This window comes from Cydia splendana, chromosome 27 (genome assembly GCF_910591565.1).
Source record: "Cydia splendana chromosome 27, ilCydSple1.2, whole genome shotgun sequence".
NCBI lineage: Eukaryota > Metazoa > Arthropoda > Insecta > Lepidoptera > Tortricidae > Cydia > Cydia splendana.
In genome coordinates, this window is record NC_085986.1 from 2,300,222 (window position 1) to 2,326,338 (window position 26,117).

Below are 26,117 nucleotides of genomic sequence, written 5' to 3' on the forward strand. Positions count from 1 at the left end.
TATTTAAAATACAATTTATTAAACAACTAGAACATATCTTTTTCTTCATCCGTCTCTATAGCTTTCTTCCTGCATTTGGTAAAGATTCCACGCTTCCAAAGTAACACTACTAAGATCACCATCGGGAACGTGACAAACACACCTGGAACAAGTAAAATGGGGCTTTATCTATGAAAAGGGATATTGTCGATGACGCTTACGCCGCGCAGCGTCGCGCGGCATTGTATTTAAAACGGAGCATCGTTAATAATGGCGTAAGCGCCATCGACAATAAGGTCCCTTTTCATAGATAACGTCATAAAATTTTCATAAATCTGGCTCCAGACAGGCGTGGCTCACTCCGCGATTTCGTCGCGTCGCAACAAGTACATGCGGCCCACACCAATTTTGGTATCTAGCCATAGAACTAAGTAGTAGTTGCCGCGCACGGCGCGCACCCCTACGGAACGGACGCCTGCTCGCGCTTGCGCCACCTAGCGGTCATATGTGTCGTAATAGACGCATTTTGTTAGAGAACCTTTAAACGAGCAATTCTTGTTTATTTATTTATATGTATATTTATTTATGATCTCGGGAACGGCTCTAACAATTTGATGCGAAGCTACATGGGGGGTTTCGGGGGCGATAAATCGATCTAAGTAGCTAGGTCTTATATCTGGGAAAACGCGCATTTTTGAGTTTTTATATGTTTTCCGAGCAAATAAGCTCGGTCTCCCAGATATTATTTATTATTGTGCTACAGATCGGTATCGTACCGCTGTGACTCTTACAAGCATTGTCCGAATCAGGCCGTATTATGGGTGAATCAACTTTTTTGTCACTCGATGCTATGGTTGTCTGGGTCACTGGGTTTGTGGAGTAAATAAACTCTTTCCACAATGAGCCATCTACCAAGCAAGATATTGTAACGTATACAAGAAGCTTTTCTAACAGTGCTATTGCCACTTGGCTGACTGGACATAACAACAACAAGAAATGTGTCGCTTAACTTTAAACTCGGGTAAATCCATTCGACCCTCAGCAAATATCTCCTATCTCTATCTCCTCTCAGAAAAAATCGCATAATCTGACAGATGGATTTACCCGAGTTTGAAGTTACCGACTCAAATCGTTGATACACCCTCCTTCAGAATAGAACCAAATTTTTGAAAGTTGGAAAAATTTTTGCCTTTGTCACTCGCATCATTAACCTTTTAATTTTACCTCCATAGAATTTTTCATCGAGCGTGCTCATGTCGCCGGCGGTACGAAGTTACACGAAGTTTTGTCTTATTTATCAGACCGCCGCGAAATGAGCGCGATGTTGTATGTCTTATAATATCAGTCTACGGCGGTTAAAAGGACACACACACACACACATGTGACTTACCTATCATAATCCCCAACATAATGGCGGAATCAGGAATCTGTTGCTCGAGGTTCTCCATACAGACGAGCTGCCTCGTGGAGTTTATGACTTGGTTGTAGGTCAGCCCGCGGAACGGCTCCGGCGTTTTACATCTTAAACAAAGACATGATAAAAACTTTGCTTTATTTTGTGAAATACTAAATAAATATTCTGTGAAATACAATTCTGCCAAGTAACTGCTGATTCTGGGAGACGGCATTCCGAGTACTATTTCCCCACTGCCGAACAACTGCACCTACACCTATGGCGATGTGTGTGGTGACTCATCCGTACACAAGAGATCGTGGTTTGCTAGCTTCGTCTTTGACGTGTGTCATTTTCTATGTATTTGTGTCGTTATTACAGATTGGATTTTGTATGTAGTGAGTGAAAAGTACGCCTGTTTACACGTTTCCCCCTGCAAAAAATGGCAGAATGATTTGTACGGTAAGATATCGCTTGGGCTCCTCCCTTCCGACGTGTCGAAGAAGTCGGTGTTGTTCGAAGGCTGATTCAATTAAGGTTAGCAAGGGCAATTAAAACTATGGGAAAAGTGCATCTACTCTTAACACGTTGGCTGCCCACCATACTACACGTACAGTATTACTACCACGACTCATAGAAATTTACTGATCCCACCGGTGATGCTCAAAGCCTCGCTCTACTGTCTAAAAATTCGAAACAGCCAAGTTGTAGTAAGTAAGTATAGACTTATAGAGTATTCTCTACAAAATAGCATTCGTAGCAAGCTAGCCGGCACATTTACGTCATGTATAGGGCATCTGATCCCCGCAGACAACCATATCTTGCAGCAGCGGTATGAGCACATCCACCATCCACTGAATGGATGGATGGACGGATGGACGGACAGACGGATGGATGGATGAATGAATTAGTTTAATCTTTACGTCATATAGGGCATCTGATCGCCGCAGACAACCATATCTTGCAGCAGCGGTATGAGCACATCGACCATCCACTGGCTGTCGCAGTCACAGTCGTAGGGGTTGTTGGTGAAGTCCCCGTTCTCCAGAAGGTTCCAGCGGTCGAGGTAGTACGCGTTGATTTCGGTTATGTTGTTGTTGTTTAGGTACAGCTGCAAGGAGACGAAAGGGTTAAAATGACAGTGAAAGTTACGTGAAAGTAGTTTAGTAAGTTTCAGAAAACGTGTGCGGTTACGATCAACATTGAGTTATTATTACTATAGAGAAGCCATATCAAACAAAGAAATTGTCGCAATGACAGCCTGTACCACGCGAACAAACCGTCGTGAATTTTACGGCGCTTACGCGTTTTGATCGCGAGAATCACGCTCCGCTTCTATAGTTTGTTGTCAAAACAACATCAACTCAAAATACTCTCTGTGCCGGTTCTATACGTTAGAAATAATAGTTCAATGACTACCAACACTTCTGTATTGTCTCTAGTAGCCATAATATATATTTTAAGTCAGTACCTAAATTATTGCTTAGTGAGCTGAAAAATGTAAATTTTCCTTTACCCTCAGCAAATCTCAACTGAGGGCAATAGATAAACTCTTCTGACCTTTAAAAAGAATCAAATTTTTGTGTAGTGACTGACTCGTTTTCCATCTCGTTGATCAATGAATGTCTCTCCACCTCAACCCAACCCAAAACTTTGAGTTTCTGCAAAATCCGTCGAGAGTAGTAGGAAATATGCAGTTTGAACAATTTCTAAAACAAAGTATGTTGAAGATGGACAGTGTCCAAGCCCCTCCTAATACTAATCTCTTTGATCAACGAATGTTTTTCCACCACCATACTTAAAAACTTTGATGTGGAGTATGTAGAGGCTTTCTAAAGGGGCCCACTGATTAACAGTCCGCTGGACGGTATCGGCCTGTCAGTTGTTCGGAACTGTCAAAATTTGGTTCTAAATGACAGGCCGACACCGACCGGGCGGACTGTAAATCAGTGGGCCCCTTTTGGCTCAATAAGAGGTATGGAAGATTGATGAACTAAGCATCAATAAGAGACTGACATGTTTGTAGTTTCTTTCATACCTCTTTGATCAATGGATGTTTCTCCACCTCATCATCGTCTTCCCAGACCAAAAACTTGGGTTCCAGAGTGCTCAGCCGAGGGTTGTAGGAGATGTGGAGGATCGAGAGGCTCTCCAGGCCTCCGAGAGCACCATCGGTGATGGATTTGAGCTTACTGCAGCGCCGGATGTAGAGCTCTCGGAGTTTTATTAATGTTTTGAAGGGACTGAAAAATAGAACAGTTTTTTAAAGTTACTTTTGAAGGAGGTTAGGTTAAACATAAAGAAAAGTTTCCAAAAAGTTGTAAAAGTTCTCGGATATTTCAGGAAAATTTCACAGGAAACAAGAGAAACTCGGCTCGATTCGGGAAACGAATTAGAGACTCACTAGATATGAAACAGTAAAGATATGTGACGTTCCACTGCAAAAGGTACCTTATGGCTGCTGGCGCCGCGATTCGGGAAATAAATTAGAGATTCACTAGATTTGAAATAGTGAAGATGTGTGACGTCCCACGGGTAAAGGTACCTTATGGCGGCCGGCGCTTACGTCGCATAGCGCTGCAATAATATTGGAGCGGCGTTAATAATAGCGTAAGCGCCAACCGCCATAAGGCACCTTTACCCGTGGGACGTCACATATCTTAATTTACAACGTATCTAGTTAATCTCTAATTCATTTCCCGAATCGCGCCGACTATCGTTTTATAAATGGAAAATATCGATTAACATACAAAAATATGAGAAAATTCCGAATTTTTTCTATGTGGAAATTTAAATGTCCAACGGAACATTCATTTTATCTTGGGGTCTTGTTATTTTAAGTGTGTTCGCTAATTTCTTAGGTAAAAGGTAGCTGAGTTGATTAACACATTCACCGCTGAGCTACGGTCGTAGCGCTTCGTCGTAGCTGATAACATAGATTTCTCGGTATGTAGCGAAAATGGGTATCGTCTTGGGTCGTCCCATTCGTTTTTCGTCAAGTTCTTAAATTAGTCCTATTCTGCTTTCGTCACTCATTCTACATTGAAAGCTACCGACGATTGTGACGAATGTAGAATGGGTGACGAAAGCAGAATAGGACTAATTTAAGAACTTGACGAAAAACGAATGGGACGACCCAAGACGATACCCGACAATGTTTCGTAGAGGCAAAACGACAACGTGTCGTGATTGGCGCTGAATGGGTTAAGAGCGATCGAACCTGTGATTCGAAATGTCGCAAGTCTTTCCCGAAGCGTTGAATATTATTTGTGATCGAAGCCCTCTATGAAGTTTTCCAGCTGGCAAGAATAAAATGTAACTCACGTATTGTCATTGATAGTCTCAAAGGGGTTCTTGTCCAAGATCAAGACCTGAAGGTTCGTAGCCTCATTTATGGTGGCAGGCACGGTGGTGAACTTATTCATACTGAGGTCTAGACCCTGGAGCCGCCGCAGCCGTCGGAATATACCCTCGGGAAGCGTCTCAAGGTCGCAGGAACTGAGGGACAGGTTCTGAAAGAGTTACATTCATATTAGGTCTTTGACCACGCCAAGTTTGCACCGACTTGGCACTAACAATCCCAAGATCGCCAGTCTTGAACGTGCATTTGCCACGAAAACTTAGAGTGGTCACTAAGGAGCTAGGATTTAGCGAAACAACCAATTTAACGTGTAATTAATTTAATTTCGTCCTATTCATGATATCGATTTGTTCCATATCACGTCATAAATTAAAACATTTTGAATTTCATGCAGCAACAATTCAGGGTGAGGTATAAGTCTCGTCCAAATTACAAATACAAATCTATTTATTTTCTAAATTGACATGACGTGAAACCTTAGTAATTAAATTAAAATTAACTATAGAATATGTACAAAGCTTCTTAGAACAAACAATAGCCCACACACTAGGTCGAGCCTGTGTCGTGAGGACTGTGGGGCATTGAACATAAGATTTACCAACAAGATGCGTAGGATACAGATCTGATAATTAAAAGTAAAATAATACTACTAGGTGAGTAAGTATTCAAATGTTTGATTTTCTTAAGGCGTTCGAGTCTGTTTCGGTCCTGATTGTGATTCCTCAAAGAAATTGAAGTTCTCGGAATCACAAGCAACTTCTTGATTTGTTTTTTAGTATATCATCCCATAAATGTGGAAAAATCAAACACAATAGTAACATTCGAGCTCCTATAGATTCCAGTATTCCGCAAGGTAGTGTTCTATTCCCGGCACTCTTTAATCTACCATCAATGATGAAATAGATAATATTAGCTGATTGTATTCAAATTAATGATAATTTAATGCTCACCCTTAACAAAGTTAAATCACTGATAGTGCCCAACGTAATAGAGTCGATGTAAGCCAGTGGGTTCCCACTGAGGTCCAGGTGCGTTATCTCTGGTGTGGAGAAGAACATATCTTTGGGTAGAGAGTGAATATCATTGTTGGCTAGGTTAAGGAACGTCAGTTTGTTGAATGGTTGGAGTTTATCCCCTTCCACGGTAGTCTGAAATGAAATGGTTTACACATATAGCAATTGGTTTATAATTTTAACGAAGTTAGAACCATTTTCTCAAAGTTTTAATGTAAATAATCATCAATGCTTTGAGCATTTCTTTCTATAAATGTGCATATTACTTAAAAATACACAAGAGGCATTAAGTCCGCCATAAATTTGAGGTGAGTGAGAGAGAAAACATTTTTTTTTACATTTTTTTAAAGGATTAAGGTGGTTCTATCTTTGACACCGTTAGACTTTGCGGTCCTGCTGCTGCTTTGAGTCCGTAAAAAATGTGATTATTCAAAAAAATCTTAGCTGGTATTATGAATCGAAATAATTACAGCTTCAAGCTGACTGACTGCTAATTTAATATGAAAAACCGGAAAAGTACGAGTCGTAATCGCTCACCGAGGGTACCGTACTTTTTAGTATTTGTTGTTATAGCGGCAACAGAAATACATCATCTGTGAAAATGTCTACTGTCTAGCTATCAAGGTTCATGAGTTACAACCTGGTGCGTACGCTGGTACAGAGCGTGCATAGCCTTCGGACACGTACCGCGTGTGTGGAGGATGGTAAAGGTAACGTACTTGCCTAAACCAGGCAAAGCAGATTACACAGAAGCCAAATCATACAGGCCGATAAGTCTGTCATCATTTTTCCTCAAAACACTGGAGAAACTGGTAGACAGACACATAAGGGATGGTCCTCTTAAGAGGCATCCGCTGCACCAATTGCAGTGTGCGTATCAGCCGGGTAAATCGACTGAAACGGCACTACACCTGGTGACAACCAGAGCGGAACAGGCGATAGAGAACAAAGAACTATGTCTGGCCACTTTTATAGACGTGGAGGGGGCATTTGACCGCACCACGTATCAGGCAATCAATATTGCAGCATCTAAACATGGCATAGAACCAACAATCTGTAGATGGATTGGTACTATGCTAAATAGCCGACTAATAAAATCCTCCCTTATGGGAGATGAAATATTAGCTACGGCTACGAAGGGTTGTCCACAGGGTGGGGTTCTCTCACCAACTCTCTGGAGTCTGGTAGTTAACTCACTGTTGGAAGAACTAAACAAAGGCCCAATACACACGGTAGGGTACGCAGATGATTTAGTGATTCTTGTAAACGGGAAATTCCCGGGAACAGTATCGGAAATCATGAATAAAGCACTGAAGCAAGTGGAAAGATGGTGCAACTGTCATCAACTCTCCACAAACCCAGGCAAAACAGTGGTAATACCGTTTACCAGGAAAAAGACCCTTAATGGCATAAAGCAGCTGAAGCTTTATGGAAGGGTACTGGAAATGTCCAATGAAGTGAAATATCTAGGCGTTACACTAGATAAAGAGCTGAACTGGAGAAAGCATGTCGAACTAACAACCACCAAGGCACTTAGAGTGTTTGGAATGTGTAGATCGGCTTATGGCAAAACGTGGGGTCTAAACCCAAAGGTACTAAGATGGATCTATACCATGATGGTAAGACCTATCATCTTGTACGGATGCCTGGCATGGTGGCCAAGGACACTAAAGAGCACATGCAGGGATGCCCTTATGAAAATACAAAGAACGGCATACATGGCTATTACTGGCGCGTTTAGAACGACGCCAACAGCGGCGATGGAGGTACTGCTAGACCTCTCGCCGCTACACCTAGTGATACAATCTGAGGCGCGGAAATCGCTACACAGGTTGACCCTAACAGGCCTCTGGAGCGATAGCAAGCCAAAGACCAAACACACAAACATGGAATGCGACAATTTCATGAAAAGGATTACGAACATGGGCTGCGATAAGATGCAACCCAAGTTTATGTTCCATAAGAATTTTAACGTTAAAATTCCAGCAAGGGCTGAGTGGACCGAAGGTCTTGAAGCACCAATCTCTGATGAAAACGACATTATATGGTACACAGATGGGTCTAAGACAGAATCTGGTACGGGGGCAGGCATTTATGCAAATGACTTTAGTAGTAGTATTAGGTAAACAGAAGACGTCTTTAGATATGCAAATTCTTAACAATATGGTAGGACAAGGTGACGTTAGTACAGTGTGTAACAATTTCGCTAATAATTTTTCTAATGAGATAAGTCATATTAAACATGTATGTAATGAAAAATGGTTATGCCGTGACGAGTATGTAAGTAACTCTGAGGTGTGTATGAGATGGCAACCTGTGACAGCTAAAGGGGTTATGAATATACTTAATAAGATTTGTACTAAAAAGGCACCAGGCTGTGATCTCATACGCATGTCAGATCTGAAAACAATTCCTGACAAAGTCAGTCCTGTATTGGCTAAGCTAATTAATCTGTCTGTATGTACTGGGAAGTTCCCAGACGGTCTTAAACAGGCCTTAATCCGTCCAATCTATAAAAAAGGATCTCCAAAACTGTTATCTAATTATAGACCTATTGCCATTCTCTCTAGTGTAGATAAGGTTATAGAGAAATGTATTGTACAGCAACTTAGTAATTACCTCAATAAAAATTTAATAATAAATAACTGCCAGCATGGGTTCCAGAAGGGCAAAAGTACTGACACGCTACTAGCGAGCTTCACAGATGAAATTAACACTTACTTGTCTAATAAAAAAGTAGTTGTGGCAGTATTTTTCGATTTCAGTAAAGCATTTGACACTTTAGAGACCTGCACGCTGTTACAGGCCATGAGTGAGTGCGGGGTGGGGGAGCCGCTGAACCAATGGTTCCGGGACTACCTCACTGGGCGCTCGTACCGTGTGCGGGTGGGTTCTGCGCTTAGCGACGAGCGACAGGTGTCTTGTGGCGTGCCGCAGGGCTCTTGTACTGGACCCGTGAGCTATCTGATGCACGTGAACAGCCTGTGCGGCGTGCTGCGGCACTGCTCGGCGCACATGTTCGCAGACGACCTGTGTATATTGTGCGCCGGCAGTGCGAGCGAGCTGCCCGACACCTGCCGCTTGGTGCAGCAAGATGTCGATGCAGTAGTCCGCTGGTCGCATGATAATGGCATTGTGCTTAATGCTGATAAAACTAAGCTATTATTCATTCGATCTCCCTACTTAGAAGTGTCTAACCTGTCAACTCCTATTATAACCCATGATTTTTCTTGTATGCATAATGATATATTAGACTGCCAATGTAACCCCATATCTCGTGTTAACTGTGTAACGTACCCATATAACCATTCCAGTCGCAGAATCACAAAGTGGTAACTAAATGTCAGATGTGTCGTAACAGAGTCCACACAATGTGTCTAGAATTGTTTCGAAACAAAGTGTCGTCGCCGTGTCTACACTTTTCCGTAACAAGGTGTCGACACATTTGTGTGCACTTTGCGTGCGGTTTGCGACTAAATCTGACAGCAAATTTGTGACAGCAAATGTCAATATAAAATACCTCTTGAAAACCAAGGTTTGTCAAACTACTATTAGTGTCTCGTGTGCTCGTAATTCTAGTAAGTCATCATGGGCAATGCAAATGATAATAATCGACCGAAACCATATAAACACCCAACACCCGTCAACCTTTTACAGAAAAGTTTTTAAAGAAATTCAATAAGCTACTTAGGTCAGGCAACGAATGCTCCAAAAGTTGTAGAGGGAAATGCTCGGAACACAATTTTTGACTCCGTAACTCGGTTTGACAAGTTAGGAGGTGAACATATCAAAAGTCCCCGGCCGTAGCCCTTGAGCGGGGGGGAGAGAGGGGGCTTTGAAGGTCCCATTTTCCATCCATTCCATTTTTTCCATTATATCTATATTATATCATTATATTATATCTCGGAAACTATGCATCTCAGCGACATGGCCACTTATACAAAATGAAAGTTAATTTAATTTGTTACAAGTTTATTCCGTCAATTTTTTCGATATGTTGAATAGTTTTTGAGATATCCGCTCTTGAAAGTTTATTTAGGGCTCTCAATTTTATCTTGATATATCTATATCAGTGAAGGTGCTATTAGGCCGTGTTTGGTATCGTTTTCGTATAAATCTGGGGTGCTGAATCCATTTAAGATATCACATTGACACCATTCCACAAAATAAAAATAAATCTTTTTAGGGTTCCGTACCCCAAAAGGAAAAAAACGGAACCCTTATAGGATCACTCGTGCGTCTGTATGTATGTCCGTCTGAATACACAAAATAGTTCTTTACCTATAGATGACAGGAAAACCTATTAGAAATGTGCAGTCAAGCGCGAGTCGGACTTAATGCACGGAACCCTTAATACGCGAGTCCGACTCGCACTTGGCCGGTTTTTTTGAAACTCTTCTTGACGCTTAACCGCTGAACCGATTTCGTTGAAATTTGGTATAGAAATAGTTTGCGTCCCGGAACAGGACATCGGATAGATCTTATAACCAAAATCGTCTTTTGAAGGTGTGAAAAGTGGCGTGGAAATTTGTACGGGAAATCAATAACCGCTGAACCGATTTATATGAAATTTGGGATGGTCTACATCTTTGATTTAGTTAAAAAAACCGGCCAAGTGCGAGTCGGACTCGCACACACACGAAGGGTTCCGTACCATTATCTATAAAAACGGTCACCCATCCAAGTACTGACCCCGCCCGACGTTGCTTAACTTCGGTCAAAAATTACGTTTGTTGTATGGGTGCTCCACTTAAATCTTTATTTTATTCTGTTTTTAGTATTTGTTGTTATAGCGGCAACAGAAATACATCATCTGTGAAAATTTCAGCTGTCTAGCTATCACAGATTGCGAGATACAGCCTGGTGACAGACGGACGGACGGACGGACGGACGGACGGACGGACGGACGGACGGACGGACGGACGGACGGACGGACGGACGGACGGACGGACGGACAGCGGAGTCTTAGTAATAGGGTCCCGTTTCACCCTTTGGGTACGGCACCCTAAAAATGATGAAAAAACATGACTTCAAACCTAAACTTAAACAGTATTAACTTCAAGAAGTCAAATAGTGAATTCCCCCCTACACCTCATTTCACACCTTTAAAGGGTGATTTTTGAGATAACTTATTATATCCTGTCTCGGGACTCAAAATATATGTGTACCAAATTTAAATTAAAACTGTTCAGCAGTTTAAGCGTGAAGAGGAGTTTAAAAGAAAGTATTTTAATAAGTTTATATGTTTTTACTTCGGAATGGTGTCAATGTGATACCTTAACTAAATTTGGTACTGCGAATTTATACGAAAACGATACCAAAACATGGCCTCGTAGCTTTACTGTTGTAGAAGTCAAAATAAAATTGAGTGCCCTAAATTCTTATTACTTGGCCAAACTTGTGTAGAAGGAAAAGGTAAAATAAAAGTCTTCGGCAGGAATATAAGACACAAATATATTTTTTTTTGCGTTACTATTTCATTCATCAAATATAAACATACCTTGATTATACTATTCTAGTGAGATCCTCATAGATAAACAAAAACATTTACTTAAAAAATTACAAGGTCGAAATGTCACGGAACTTTTTTTTTTTCCTTTATTAAGGGGCTTTTTCGATTGAACGAATATGTCACCCCATAAAAAACAGACTTAATTAACAAAGTTAAAAGAAAGTAAATAGCTACATCTAGTTTAATTACATCACACATTTCTGTCCCTCAGACCGCACTTAACAATATTTAGTACCTTTTCAACAACCTCAGACATGGGGTTCGAAAGGTAGGTATTACATAACCCAATGGAACTGTCATTGTCATGAAATATCTGTCTTCTAAGTCGCTCATTTCGGACACACTCCATTAAAATATGATACACATCCTCGACGCGATTACATAAGGTGCATAATTCCGAATTCACTTTACGCATGAGGTAGGCGAACTTATTCAATGGAATGTGTCCAGAGCGCAATCTCAATAATAAAACTAGATCCTGCCTACACAACACACTATTATCAATCCAAGGAGAATTAAAGGGTTGTGGCTGTATTGTCTTATACCAAATACCTTTGTCCCTAGATCTCTCGTCGAAATATTCCTTCCACAATTCGCGACACTTTAATTTGACTAAATGTAAACAGTCATTATTGCCCCCATATAATGTTTCAAGTGAAATTCAATGCCATCGCTGCATGCCTGTTTTGCTAATGCATCAGCTGTCTCATTGCCACTTATACCTACATGCGATGGAATCCATTGCAATATTATAACTTTTGCCATAGATTTAGTAATATGTGAAAAATATAAACTTTTATGACAAAAAAAATCTGGACACAATTTAAGAATCACCCAATTGCGTCGAGGAATCATCTGTATTTTTGCTTGTTTCATTACCTCCTCGCTTCTTTTTTGTCCTTTGTATTCTGTAGCAATTTGTTAGATCTGAAAATAAAGATAACTTGCGTCGTCACGGATGTCGATTTATAGGTTTTAGGGAGTGCAGAATTCGAAAACGATGATCATTTTATAATCCAAGATGGCGGCTACGTATTTTGTCATAAAAGTGGAATCCAAAATAGTCATCATTTTCGAAATCTGCGCCCCCTAAAACCTATAAAACGACATCCATGACGACTTTTATGACATAGTGCATGGCCGCCATCTTGGAATCCAAAATAGTCATCATTTTCGAAATCTGCGCCCCCTAAAACCTATAAAACGATATCCATGACGACTTTTATGACATAGTGCATTGCCGCCATTTTTAAATTGAAAATGTTATCATTTTCGAAATCTGCGCCCCCTAAAACCTATAAAACGACATACATGACGACTTTTATGACATAGTGCATGGCCGCCATCTTGGAATCCAAAATGGTCATCATTTTCGAAATCTGCGCCCCCTAAAACCTATAAAACGACACCCATGACGACTTTTATGACATAGTGCATGGCCGCCATTTTGGAATCCAAAATGGTTATCATTTTCTAAATCTGCGCCCCCCAAAACCTATAAAACGACACCCATGACGACTTTTATGACATAGTGCATGGCCGCCATTTTGGATTTCAAAATGGTCATCATTTTCGAAATCTGCGCCCCCTAAAACCTATAAAACGACACCCATGACGACTTTTATGACATAATGCATGGCTGCCATTTTGGAATCCAAAATGGTTATCATTTTCTAAATCTGCGCCCCCCAAAACCTATAAAACGACACCCATGACGACTTTTATGACATAGTGCATGGCCGCCATTTTGGATTTCAAAATGGTCATCATTTTCTAAATCGGGGCCCCCTAAAACCTATAAAACGACATCCATGACGACTTTTATGACATAGTGCATGGCCGCCATCTTGGAATCTAAAATGGTTATCATTTTCGAAATCTGCGCCCCCTAAAACCTATAAAACGATACCCATGACGACTTTTATGGCATAGTGCATGGCCGCCATTTTGGATTCCAAAATGGTCATCATTTTCAAAATTGGGGCCCCCTAAAACGTATAAAACGACATCCATGACGACTTTTATGACACAGTGCATGGCCGCCATTTCGGATTCCAAAATGGTCATTATTTTCGAAATCGGCACTCCCTAAAACATATATATCGACACCCATCTCGACTTTTATGACAAAGTGTTTTGCTACCATCTGCATGCAAGACATTTCTATTATTTTTACGTACAAAAATGGCCCCCTGTCAACTTTCAATCGAGATTTAATCGATAATTTATTCGATTAATATTCAGATTAATTCAATTTCAATCTATGTTAGGTCGACTAAACTAATCGCGATTAAAATTTGAGAATTAACTTTTTTTATTCCATTAATTAGTCGAATAAACAGTTAATCGATTAATGCCCATCTCTGGCCACGGCATTTTTACACTTTGAGAATATCTGAAAACAAATCAACACAAGGAGCCATTTTGCAAATCCAGTAACATACCAGTAACTTTGTTATTACTTTTGACAGCGCGTGTCATGTGTCAACACAGAGTCGACACAAAGTCGAAACATTGCAACTACTTTGTGACTGCAATATTTCTCAGCCTTAAACCATATTTATACATCATAATTAACAAGTTTCGTAGTATGTAAAGCGTTATTTCTGTTATTTAAGTATAGTATACGCATCGAAGTACTAAAAATGCTTCAAATAATATAGTTATGAACACAGGCACTGAGAAGTAAACAATTTCATTTCCGGCTAAACTAAAACAATGTGGTGGCGCGTTGATTATATTACACTTAGTTTATCAAATCACTCGAGCAGTTTAATTCCCCATAATAATTTAAGTCATATTGTAATATAAATGCAAACAATATATAATTACGTCTTGTAATCCGTTTTAGAGATGGCGTATTAATGTCACTTAGTTTTATTAAAGTATTTTTCCATCTGACAGTTTCCATTTGACAGGAACAAAATGAACGAATGAACGAATGATTTTGGCATAAAGTAGTCGCAAACCCGAAACAATGTGTGCACACGGCGACCACACTTTATGTCACTTTGTGTCATGTGTCGACCCTTCCCCATTTCTGGTAACTGTGTCGACACGGCGACGACTCTGCGACTGGAATTGTGACCGAAACAGACGGTGTCGACACAAGATGTGTCAACACCGCGTCGTAACGGCGACTGGAAATGGTTGTATGGGTATTTAGGTCTCAAAGTTGATGAGCATTTTTCCTGGACGCACCATGTCGATTTTATTTATGGCAAACTTAAAGTATTACTAGGAAAATTTTATTATCTAAGTTTCAAAGTACCTCTGCATATTCTAAAATATTTATATGTATCTTTAGTTGAATCGATAATTGGTTATGCACTTGACTGTTACGGATTAACAACTAAAACTAATTTAAACAAGTTAGAATGTATGCAAGTTAGATTCCTAAAACTGTTAGTTAATAATAAAACTAGAGATAAAAATAAAAAAGACTATAGAAATTTGTTTAAAGTATGTAATATTCTTCCGGTGAGCCTTAAGCATAAATATTTTAATTTTGTACAACAATCATGGCAGTCGAGAGCATACCCAGTTATACCGTAACGATGTTTGTGGAACCAGGTCGGTGTCTGCGGGCAAGTTTGTTGTGCCGAGGGTTACTAATTACTACGGCGATAGATGTCTTCATAAAAGCCTTCCCTACATACTCAACAGCCTGCCCTCTGCTGATGTCAGAGGGCAGGCTGTTGAGTATCTTCCAAGCCGAGACATTCGCTATAATTGCCTGTGTGCATGAGAATATAGTTAGGCGAACCCAAGGGAAGAATATCTATATACTCAGCGACAGTCAGGCCGCTCTCAAAGCGCTCGAAGCTCCCAGAGTGGACTCTAGACTGGTATATAATGGCGTCCAAGCTCTGAACCAGCTTGGAAGGCAAAACAGGGTGCAACTGGTATGGATCCCAGGGCACGAGGGATTCATAGGCAATGAAAATGCAGATGAACTCGCCAGAGCCGGATCTGTAAGTAACCTTATAGGTCCGGAACCATTCGTGGGGCTCTCACAGGGAACCATCACAACGGCTATTAAAGACCATACCAAGACCAAACACCAGGAAGAATGGGATAGTCTGACGGGTCTAAAGCATGCAAAGCTCTTTATGCAAGGAATAGACTCCGGCTGGAGCAAAAAGCTTTGGAAACTTAGCAAAAGACAACTCCAAATCATAACGGGGGTGTTTACTGGCCATTACGGGGTCAAAGGATTTCTGGCCAAGATGGGACACTCTGACAACACCGATTGTCGTATGTGTGGCGAAGAGGAAGAGACAGTAAGACACTTAATGTGTGAATGTCACGCCCTCGCCAGACAAAGAATGAAGGACTTTGGAGCAGGATACCTGGAACCAAAGGACTTTAAAACGCTACCCATGAGCTCCATCATCCGACACATGGATATGGTGGGAAAAGCTCTTGAGTAGTTGACGGATCTCTTCTAGGGGGTAACTGCACAAAAGATCCCTATGGGTCGAAGTGTATCAAGGGCCCCCGAAAACAATAAGATAAGATAAGATACAACCTGGTGACAAACAGACGGACAGTGGAGTCTTAGTAATACGGATTTTACGGAATCCTAAAAATTATTGCCATATTCTACATAAAATAAAATAACATACCATAAAAATCCTCCTATCCAACGATGACGTCGTTATCTTGTTATTACTCAAATCCAAAGTAACAAGATTATCTCTCAAATGCTTGAAACAGCCGGACTCTATCACCTCGACCTCACTGTTGGACACCGTTAGATTCTGCACGGGAAGCACTGGCAGCTCCGATAGGGTGGCTATGCGGTTTCTACTGAGGTCGATCTCGCTTGGTCGGAAGGTCTCTAGAGCTGAAATGACAATCATAAAATAATCAGAGAGCTGCGAAAAACGAAAATCGAAAATTTGTTTACCTCTTTATCGTGATGGAGAGGCAGATAAAGAAATTTCGTTCGCTCGCGATTAATTTTCGTTCGCGATAGGGCCATAGGCCTTGGAGTTCTCATAGCACGGTAAGACGAAAGTGAGCTATGGAGTCGATGTTAACAGTAAATAACACTAGACCCTATATTGTTGTGTTCCTGCCGGTGAGTAAGGTTGCCAGAGCTCAACGAGAGTGCGGTGTGTTAGGGTCGGCAACGCGCGTCCATAGGCTACGGAGACTGCTTACAATCAGGCAGTATGCTTGTTTGCCACCGGTTGCTCATAAAATTAAGTCATACTCATAGTAGTTCCGCATGTTCATTGTTCAATGAATTGCAACATACCTAGATAACGGGGTTTATGTGCATGTTATGTGGGTTTACCTTTAACGCATAACCATTACCTTTCCAGTCATCCACGGAGAATGATGCCCGGATATCCTTATTGGCGCAGTCGACGCGGTTATCTGCGCACGAGCATGTCGTGCAAATCACGCCAGAGGGCGCCTCTGTAACATACACCATGTTATTTAATATTTGTATGGACGAATAGAAAAAGAAGTCAGACAATAATCCATTAATAGGTGGCGCTGTATATTTGAGGAACATGATTTTGTACAGGGTGACCCAAAAATATGTTAAAAAAACAACGGGTTGCACTCCAGGAGTGCCGACAGAAGTGAAAACTCAATGACTAGTCCAAAATGTCTGCAGCACTATGTATAATTGACCCATCCTCCTTTCTATTGAAAAACTTTAGTTCCGAAATTGCTGGCCAGTGAGCTTAAATTTGTACCTTTAATTGTTTAAAATTTGAATAGAAATTGTAAAGTTACCTTGCAGATTTCGCATCTAAATATATTTGGTCATGATATTTTGAGTTTTATTCACCAGTACTAGAGTTCACTTTTATTAGCAATTTCATCAAGATGTAGCTTTATTGAATTATATTGGAGTGATATAAAGTTAGAATGTAACTGTGAGATCCTCGTATTTCAGCCCGTACAAGATTAGAACATTGAGTTTTATTGCTTAAGATAAAAGTCCAGTTTTAAATAATTGACCATTATGATACGATATGACTAAAGTTCTTTGGTGAATAAAAACGAAACAGCAGGGGTTACGCGTTACGCCTTACGCTGTCTCGAGTTTAAAAAAAAAACCCCACATCAAAAAGTACACAGCGCCACTAAAGAAGTTTTCACTTCAAAAATGTTTTAGGGATAATCTTACTTATACATCTTTTACAAAACGTCATTAAAAATAAAACTATAAGCATTAAACTGAAATTAAATGGAATATTGGCTTATAAGTAAGAATACATTTAGACTTTTACACATGTTTAAGTGTGAGATTGGAACATATCTCTGTAAAATGATGTCATATAACCTGTACATTATCAAATAACTATGAAAAAAAAAACCCTCTACGCTATACGTCAACCAAATTCATTTTATGCCAAAAATGCCTTACATCATTTTGGAAAGTGTGATATATTCTATTTTGTGCATGGCAACTGGCCGGTTGTCACTATTACCGCTAAAAAATAATGTCATCTGATATAAGAAGAACTAGGATTAAAAGTAAGCGTTTCCCTACGTTTTGTTTTATTTGAAAACTTATTATTGGCGACGAGATGGCGTTAATTGGAAGTATAGAACATTTTAATCAAGAAAAAGACTTTACAGAGTACAGCGAAAGGATGGAACAGTTTTTTATCGTAAACTGCATTGAAGACGACATGAAGGTCCCAATGCTGATAACGTTGATCGGACCAGAGACTTATAATGTACTAAAAAACCTCGTTTCACCGGAGAAACCATCACAGAAAACTTATAAAGAGTTAATCGAAGCCCTAACTAAACATTATGTGGTAACTAAATCTGCTATAGCTGGTCGATACGAGTTCTACATGTGCAAGCAAAAAGAAGGCCAAAGTGTAAACGAATTTGTAGTAGAGATAAAAGGAAAAGCGGCTTTATGCAAGTTCGGTACTTTCTTAGATGAGGCACTACGGGACAGGTTGGTTTGCGGATTGATGAAAGAGCATCTAGTAAAAAAGTTGTTAACAGTGGGGGATGGCTTGTCGTTCGCGGAGGCTGTAAAAATTGCGTCAGCTTATGAGAGTGCAGAAAAAGAGACAAGAAACATTCAACCAGTAGGGAGTGTGTCAGCAATCAAGAAGCCAGCCCTAGGGCAGAGTCGCACACCAGTGAAAGTAAATGTACATCCTCCGATGAAAAATAGAGGCAACATGCAGGGAAATGATAACAGAAAACAACACTCAAAAGAAGGAAATCCTCAATATGCCAGAGAATGTAGCCGTTGTGGGGGCAGTCATACTGCGGATAGATGCTTTAAGAAGACTTGGACTTGCTACAATTGCCAAAGACAAGGGCATATTGCTACTAAGTGTCATTTCCGGCCGGCAGGGGAAACAAATGTACTGAGACAGCTGGAGGAGCAGGACAATGCGGAACAGGACCAGGTTGGCGAAGAAGTCATTCTAGGAAGCATTCAAAACATTGACAGTGGAGATGAAGAAGAAGCGGCGTGGTTACCCTTGTGACTAGGAAATCGACTCTGTCTTAAGATGCAAGTGGATACAGGTGCAAGTAAATCAGTGATACATTGTAAAGACTTTAAGAAGTATTTTGGCGAAAGTGATTTGAGAAAATGTACTACTAAATTAAAATCGGTATCAAGTGAGCCATTGAAGGTTTTAGGAGCTGTGAAGTTATGGGTAAAGAATATAAAAAAAGAATTATATTTAATAGTGCTTGAATGTGAAAAATATTTTGAGCCATTAGTTCGTAGAAACTGGTTAAGAATTATTTTTCCTAAATGGCAGAGGGTTTTTGAGATTAAATTGCTTGAATCTGAAGGTATGAATAAGAAAAAACTAATTCAAGACATTAAATACAAATATGGAAAAGTTTTTGAGAAAGATAGATCCTCCCATATTTTGAAATTGAAAGCAAGTCTAAAACTTAAGCATGGAGCAGAACCTATCTTTCACAAAGCTTACACTATACCTTATTCAAAGAAAATGGAAGTAGAAAAAGAATTATTAAGTTTAGAAAAGGCGGGTATCATAGAAAAGGTTAGGCATAGTAAATGGGCTAGTCCAATTGTAGTAGCACAAAAAGCTGACAAGAAAATACGTGTTTGTGTTGATTATAAAGTGACACTAAATCAAGTACTGGATAGTGAACATTATCCTCTTCCAATACCCGAGGACATTTTTACTGAGTTGTCTGGGGGTACTGTTTTCTGTGTTTTGGACTTATCGGGGGCATATCAACAGTTATTATTAGAAGAGACTTCTCGCGAATACATGACTATTAACACCCATTTAGGCTTGTTCCGACCAACCAGGTTACAATTTGGGGTTTCAAGTGGACCCTCCGTGTTTCAGTGTGCTATGGACCAAATTTTAGAAGGATTAGGGAATGTAAAGTGTTTTATTGATGATATTGTGGTAAAGGGAAAGAGTCTTTCGGATTGTTATCAGAATTTAGAAAAAGTGTTGAAACGTTTACTGTGCTACAATGTTAGAATCAATTTAGAGAAGTGTCAGTTTTTCTCCAATGAAATTAAATTTCTTGGCCATATTATTAGCAAAGATGGGGTTAAACCATTACCAGAGAAAGTGGAGGCTATCTTGAAAGCACCAGAACCCAAAACAGTCACTCAAGTGCAAGCTTATCTTGGTCTATTAAATTACTATGGGAAATTTTTACCCAGGTTATCAGAATGCTTGACGCCTATATATAATTTATTAAAAAGTGACACTCCGTTTAAGTGGACAGAGAGTTGCCAAAGAGCTTTTAAAAATAGTAAAAAATTATTATTAGAAAATCAGTTAATAGTCCATTATGATTGTAATAAAGAATTATTTCTGACATCAGATGCTAGTCAATATGGCCTTGGTGCGGTACTTAGTCATAAAATTGATGGGGAACCAACTAGTTTTGCATCCGGTACCTTAAATAGTGCACAAAAAAATTATTCACAAGTAGAAAAGGAAGCGTTGGCCATAATTTTTGCTGTTAAAAAATTTCATAAGTTTTTGTATGGCCGTAAGTTTGTTCTGGTAACAGATCACCAACCCTTGAAATTCATTTTTGATCCTCTAAAGAGGATACCAGTAACTGCTAATGCTAGGCTGCAGAGGTGGGCTCTTTTACTCTCGGGTTATAGTTATGAAATTAAGTATAGAAAGGGCACCTTACTGGCTAATGCTGATGCTTTATCACGCTTACCCTTACCCGAAGTAGCAGTGAAAACTGAAGAAATAAGCTATTTGAATTTTTCTGAAGATTCACCTTTAAACTATAAAGAGATTGCATTCTGTACTAAAACTGATCCAATACTGAGTAAAGTTTGTGAATATGTGAATTCTGGGTGGCCCGAAAGGGTAAGTGAGGACGCAATAAAACCTTATTTTATAAAGAGAGCAGAGTTGTGTGTAGAGCAAAAATGTTTACTATGGGGTAGTAGAGTAATAATTCCATTAAAATTAAGGTCAAAAGTACTAAATAATTTTCATGAATCACACCAAGGGGTGGTACAGTCTAAAATGTTTATGAGAGAATTCTGTTGGTGGCCGAACATGGGTCAGGATATAGAAAATTTAATTTTGCGTTGTGACATCTGCCAATCTTCTAGAAGTTTTACTAATGCATGCTCACTAAGTTCATGGAAGGCTACAGAGAAAAATTTTGAAAGGGTTCATATTGATTTTTTTTATGTAAAATCGACTACCTATTTATTGATTGTGGATTCTAGATCTAAGTGGCTAGATGTACATATTATGCAGGGTACCACAGCTCCACAGGTTATTGAAAAATTATGTGCGACGTTTGCTTTTATAGGGATACCAGCCCAATTAGTTAGTGATAATGGCCCACCTTTTAACTCTAGGGAATTTGTAAGTTTTTTAAAAGCTAATGGATGTGAAGCACTCAAGACTCCTCCGTACCATCCTCAATCCAATGGATTAGCGGAAAGGACCGTTTGTACTGTTAAACAATTCTTAAATAGATTAGAAAACCTTAATCCTAAATTATCTAAGGAAGTACGTTTGCAGAACTTCCTTTTTACTTACAGGAACGCACCTAATGCAACTGGAATGTCACCTAATGAGATTTTATTTAAACAAAAACCTAGAACCAGATTTGATTTAATGAAGCCACATAATATAATTTCAAGAAAATCTCATAAAGAAAACAGAGAGCAAGTATTAAGTAACTTTAAGGTTGGGGATAGAGTATGGTGCAAGGAGTTGAGTAAAGGAAAGGGTTGGGTCAAAGGATTTGTTTTAAAGAAATTGAGTGCTGTTAGGTATATAGTTAATGTTGAGGGTATTCATAAGTATTACCGTGTGTCCTCCCTGAGGCCTTGTTTTAGCCCAAATGTAGAATACGAATCAGACATACATGTTGAAAAGGAAACTAGACCTGACACTTTAAGTGATGAGCCATCAGGTCAGCCTTGTATCGAGGAGAATTTTGAAAATAGAGCAGCACCTCTAGATTTTGACTACAATGGTGAAAACGCTAGAAGTGCAATGCCAGAGTGTAGTCCAGCTGCTAGAGAAGAGGAAGAGGGAAGGGACGTTAATGTGGAGGTAACAGCTAGCCCAACGTTAAGAAGGTCAGCTAGACCGCGAAGAGCGCCGGATAGGCTAAATTTGTAATTAAGTTTCATTTAAAAATTATTTTATAATTAAATTTAGTTAAACTTTTAAAAAAGGGGACGAATGTGATATATTCTATTTTGTGCATGGCAACTGGCCGGTTGTCACTATTACCGCTAAAAAATAATGTCATCTGATATAAGAAGAACTAGGATTAAAAGTAAGCGTTTCCCTACGTTTTGTTTTATTTGAAAACTTATTAGAAAGGAGCTGATACTCTTCAAACTGCTGGATCGATTTCTATCAAACATAACTATTAAGAAGTAAGAACACTCGCTTGAATACTCGCTTGTACGTAAAAAAAACCGCATCGAAATAGGCTCATCCGTTGGAGAGTTAGAGCGGTTTCGCACTACGTCCGATCCGAACCCGTGAAAATATGGTCCGTAGTGTAGCCGTAGAACTAGCCGCACACGTTGAATGACGGAAAGAAATCGGATGACGGAGATCGGATATATTGCGTAACTTACCATAGAAATAGTTCTACGGCTACTACGGACCATATTTTCACGGGTTCGGATCGGATTCGGATCGGACGTAGTGCGAAACCGCTCTTACGATGCTACAGGCAGACATTGGCGTCAAAATAAAATATAAAGCATTTAACTGATTTGCAAGACCGAAGTGATCCCATAAGTGTTCCGTGAACAAAGTTTTGCACGGAACCAGGCGTGGCTCACTCCGCGATTTCGTCGCTTTGCTACAGGTAGCTAAAAGTACATCCGTTCGGCCCCAATTTTGGGGTTTTCCATAAGCCGCGCGTGGCGCTGTCGCCACCTAGCGGCCATATGTGTGCTGATCGTAACAGACGCGTTTTGTTAGAGAGTGACTCTTCTGTACCTAGTACTATTATTTATTCTGTGACGGAACACTAAAAATGTCATCACTCATCATAGTATCGCTTCCGCTACTAATCTAATTTTCATGTATTTGATGCTACGTTTCACGAGTATAAATACTTTGTTCCGTGTTGTAATGAGTCATAGAAATCAGTCTAATCTGAGATTATCTAAGAATTCGTAGATTATGCCACACACTTCATTCATAAAATACCTAAATTAAAAACAACACAAAAAACTTATGATTTTAAAAACATTAAGATTTCTTTTATTACAAGTACGAGTATAAGTACCTTATATGTATATCTTTCATCGCGTAAAGCTTCTCTTTATTCTTCGAAAATTGAATAAAAAGTTGCATTTTAACCACAAGAGTGGCAAATAAATTTAATGCAAATTTTAAGTCGTTATATCATGTTGGCTGGTAAAATTGCTTTTTTTATTTATTTACCCCCTTGTAAATGATCCCAATGGCAACTTAAAATAACGTAACGTAATGTAACGTAAAATATCCAACTTACTATACTCTCTGACCTTATCTACTCGTTGTATCCTTACCATGACTTTGACACTGACATATTCGCTTAAGAATGCGTAAACTAACTCACATTCTCCTTCGTACTGACATTGGTGCAAGCGAGATGTGTTGTGCGCTATCGAACATGTCAGTGTCTAACTCGTGGTAAGGGTAAAGGCATTGGTAAGACGAAAAACTACCATAAGGAGACCATGAATCCGCATCTCGAATAAAAGTAACATTTAAGAATTTTGAAATAATTTATACATTATGAATATTATTAAAAACGGGCCACTCGCGTATTCGTCGCGTAAGTCGAAAAACGCTTGACATGTTTCACTCCGTACCGAGAAATATCATCAGGAGCTTGCGTTGACGGTGAGTGACCTTTTTTAATATATTTGATATGTCTGTGTCTCACGGAAGTTTTGTTATTATAATTGTACTAGTAGAGATTATATCAGGGGCTCAACTATATGACAAAATATGTTAATTTGATATATAGATGCATGGTCATGGATGGTCAAGCAAATCTTGTCAGTAGAAAAAGGCGCGAAATTCTAATTTTCTATGAGGCGATATCCCTTCGCGCCTACATTTTTAAATTTGCCGCCTTGTTTTTTACTTACTACCAACTATAGTCCAAAGGCTCTCAACTATGCTCCAAAATTAACTCGAATATCTCCGTTCATGTGTGACTTTTATTCGAAAGTGTATTGTGTACATATGTACACCTCCTAACTGGTCCAAACAAAGTTACGGAGTCAAAAATTGTGTTCCTAACATTTCCCTCTATACTTCTTATACTTATCTTCTCTTCTCTATACTACCTTCTTATTGCTTGGCCTAAGTTGAGCCCTGATAAAAACTTTCTAGTACAATTACAATAACAACTTCTTCCGTGAGACACAGGAAAGCGGACCCCGTCACAGTACGGGACAAACGCTAGGAGGATGATCATGATGATGTAAGAAAACATAGACGAATGCAAAAATACACTGCTACTAATACTTAATTACGGTTGGTTCCAGGTGGTTTTTCAGTACTGTTTTCAAGTAAATATTCTCCAACGTACCTGCACCTTGTGACCTCACCAAACAAAACAATAGGAACAAATAGCACACACTGCAACTAAGATCCATGGTTGGTCCAACGTGCTGGCGACAACCGACAACTGACGAAAAACGTTGGGCCTTGCTGATAACGATGCGACAAGACGAAGACGGCATCAGAGATTAAGTATTTTAAGAACAGATAGGTTAAAATGATTAATAATAGTATGCGTATAGTATATCACGTGCTTTTTATTTTTTTCTCCATAGGGGTCATCCATTAATTACGTCATTACGTCACACGAATTTCTAGGTTTTTTGACCCCTCTCCCCCTCCTTGTCACATTTGGTCACATTTGGCAAACCCCTCCCTCCTAGTGTGACGTCACATTTTTTTCTACGAAATCACCAAATCGAATTAAGTAAGTACCTAAGTATTATTAATATTTTATCAAAATATTTTTGACGATATAAATATTAGTAATTTTATAACCCAAAACTGTTTAGGAAAGAAAATTATACGAATAAAACCGATTATCGTTTTAAAAACTTGTTATTTTAATGTACAGCGAATAAAATAATTTAAATAAATTTTCGGTTACTGATGAATTTAAAGTGACGTCACAAAGTTTGTGTCTCCCCCCTCCCCCATGTCACAATATGTCACATTTTCTTGACCCCCTCCCTCCCCCTAAACGTGTGATGTAATTAATGGATGACCCCATACAGGTTAGACCACCGAATGATGAACCATTTATGTAATTTATCAATTTACTGTCGTAGACCCCTATTTTTGCATTGAGTTATTATTATTTATTACTATAGAGAAGCAATTGTCGCAATAGCACTGTACCAGTACCACCGACCAAAACGTCGTAAGCGCCGTAAAGTTTATGGCGTTTGCGTGTTAGGTGTTATATGGCTTGTTGTCAAAACGACAGCAACTCATGGCGTAAAATACTGGTTCTCTGTGCCGGTTCTACACGTAGTAATAATAGTTCAATGTATTAATCACTGCTGCCTATAAATACGGCCCCGCCAACTTACCCTACATATTAGATAGATAGATAGATAGATAATCTGTTTATTTGTTTGCCACAATACACACAAAATATTCAAATACAAAAATGACAGAAAAAAACCGGCCAAGTGCGAGTCGGACTCGCGTTCCAAGGGTTCCGTATATTACACAATTTTTAACAATCAGTGCCGGATTAAGATATTTTGATGCCCTAAGCATTTCTAGGTGCCCCCTCTCCCTAGGGTCATCAAGATTACATTGATTTTTTGGTAAATTGAGAGAAGTTCATTGCCGCATTACAGCTGAGAATGGAAATCAGTCACATCATTTTATCACGAAAATTGACAGTGCCGCAGCAGTAATGTTGCAACAGAGTAATGTTGCTGCAGTCGCCACCCGAATGTCACCTTTATCATACCTTATAAAGTAATTGAAAACGCGAGCGAAGCGAGCGCGAAAATTTTTCGATATAAAAACGCAATTTTAGTTTTAGTCCCAACCAGGCGCGAATCCAGGATTTCATACAGAGAAGGGATGGGACAGTTTTCTATCAGCCTAGCTTCGCATAGGGCTCGATATTTAAGGGTCTCAGCGAGGTTGTTTTCATGCATAAAATATGCAAGAAAGCAGAGAGCTTGGAATTGAATTGGCGAAGTGTGAGAAAGGCAGTAGGCCCAGCTGCGAAAGAGGAAAGCTTGGATTTGGATCCACGCCCAAGTGTAATTAAGGCAGAAGATCAACTTTGCCTTAAGGCAGAAGGCCTCGCATAAGACCTAACGCCGAACCGCAAAAGAGTGGGTTGAAATCG

The 26,117-nt window shown here is 39.5% G+C and overlaps 1 protein-coding gene across 1 annotated transcript; it reads right to left on the bottom strand.

Annotated features, from left to right (window-relative positions):
- LOC134803739 (leucine-rich repeat neuronal protein 1-like) lies at positions 1-24,444 on the bottom strand. Its single transcript, XM_063776558.1, has 9 exons — positions 24,318-24,444; positions 16,584-16,688; positions 15,887-16,107; positions 5,684-5,881; positions 4,697-4,884; positions 3,411-3,615; positions 2,296-2,483; positions 1,370-1,500; positions 1-142 (listed from the first exon to the last, which is right to left on the bottom strand). Exons 1-9 carry the CDS (start codon positions 24,376-24,378, stop codon positions 27-29), a joined length of 1,413 nt encoding a protein of 470 aa, XP_063632628.1. The 5' UTR covers positions 24,379-24,444; the 3' UTR covers positions 1-26.
- Between the last annotated feature and the right edge of the window lie 1,673 nt (positions 24,445-26,117).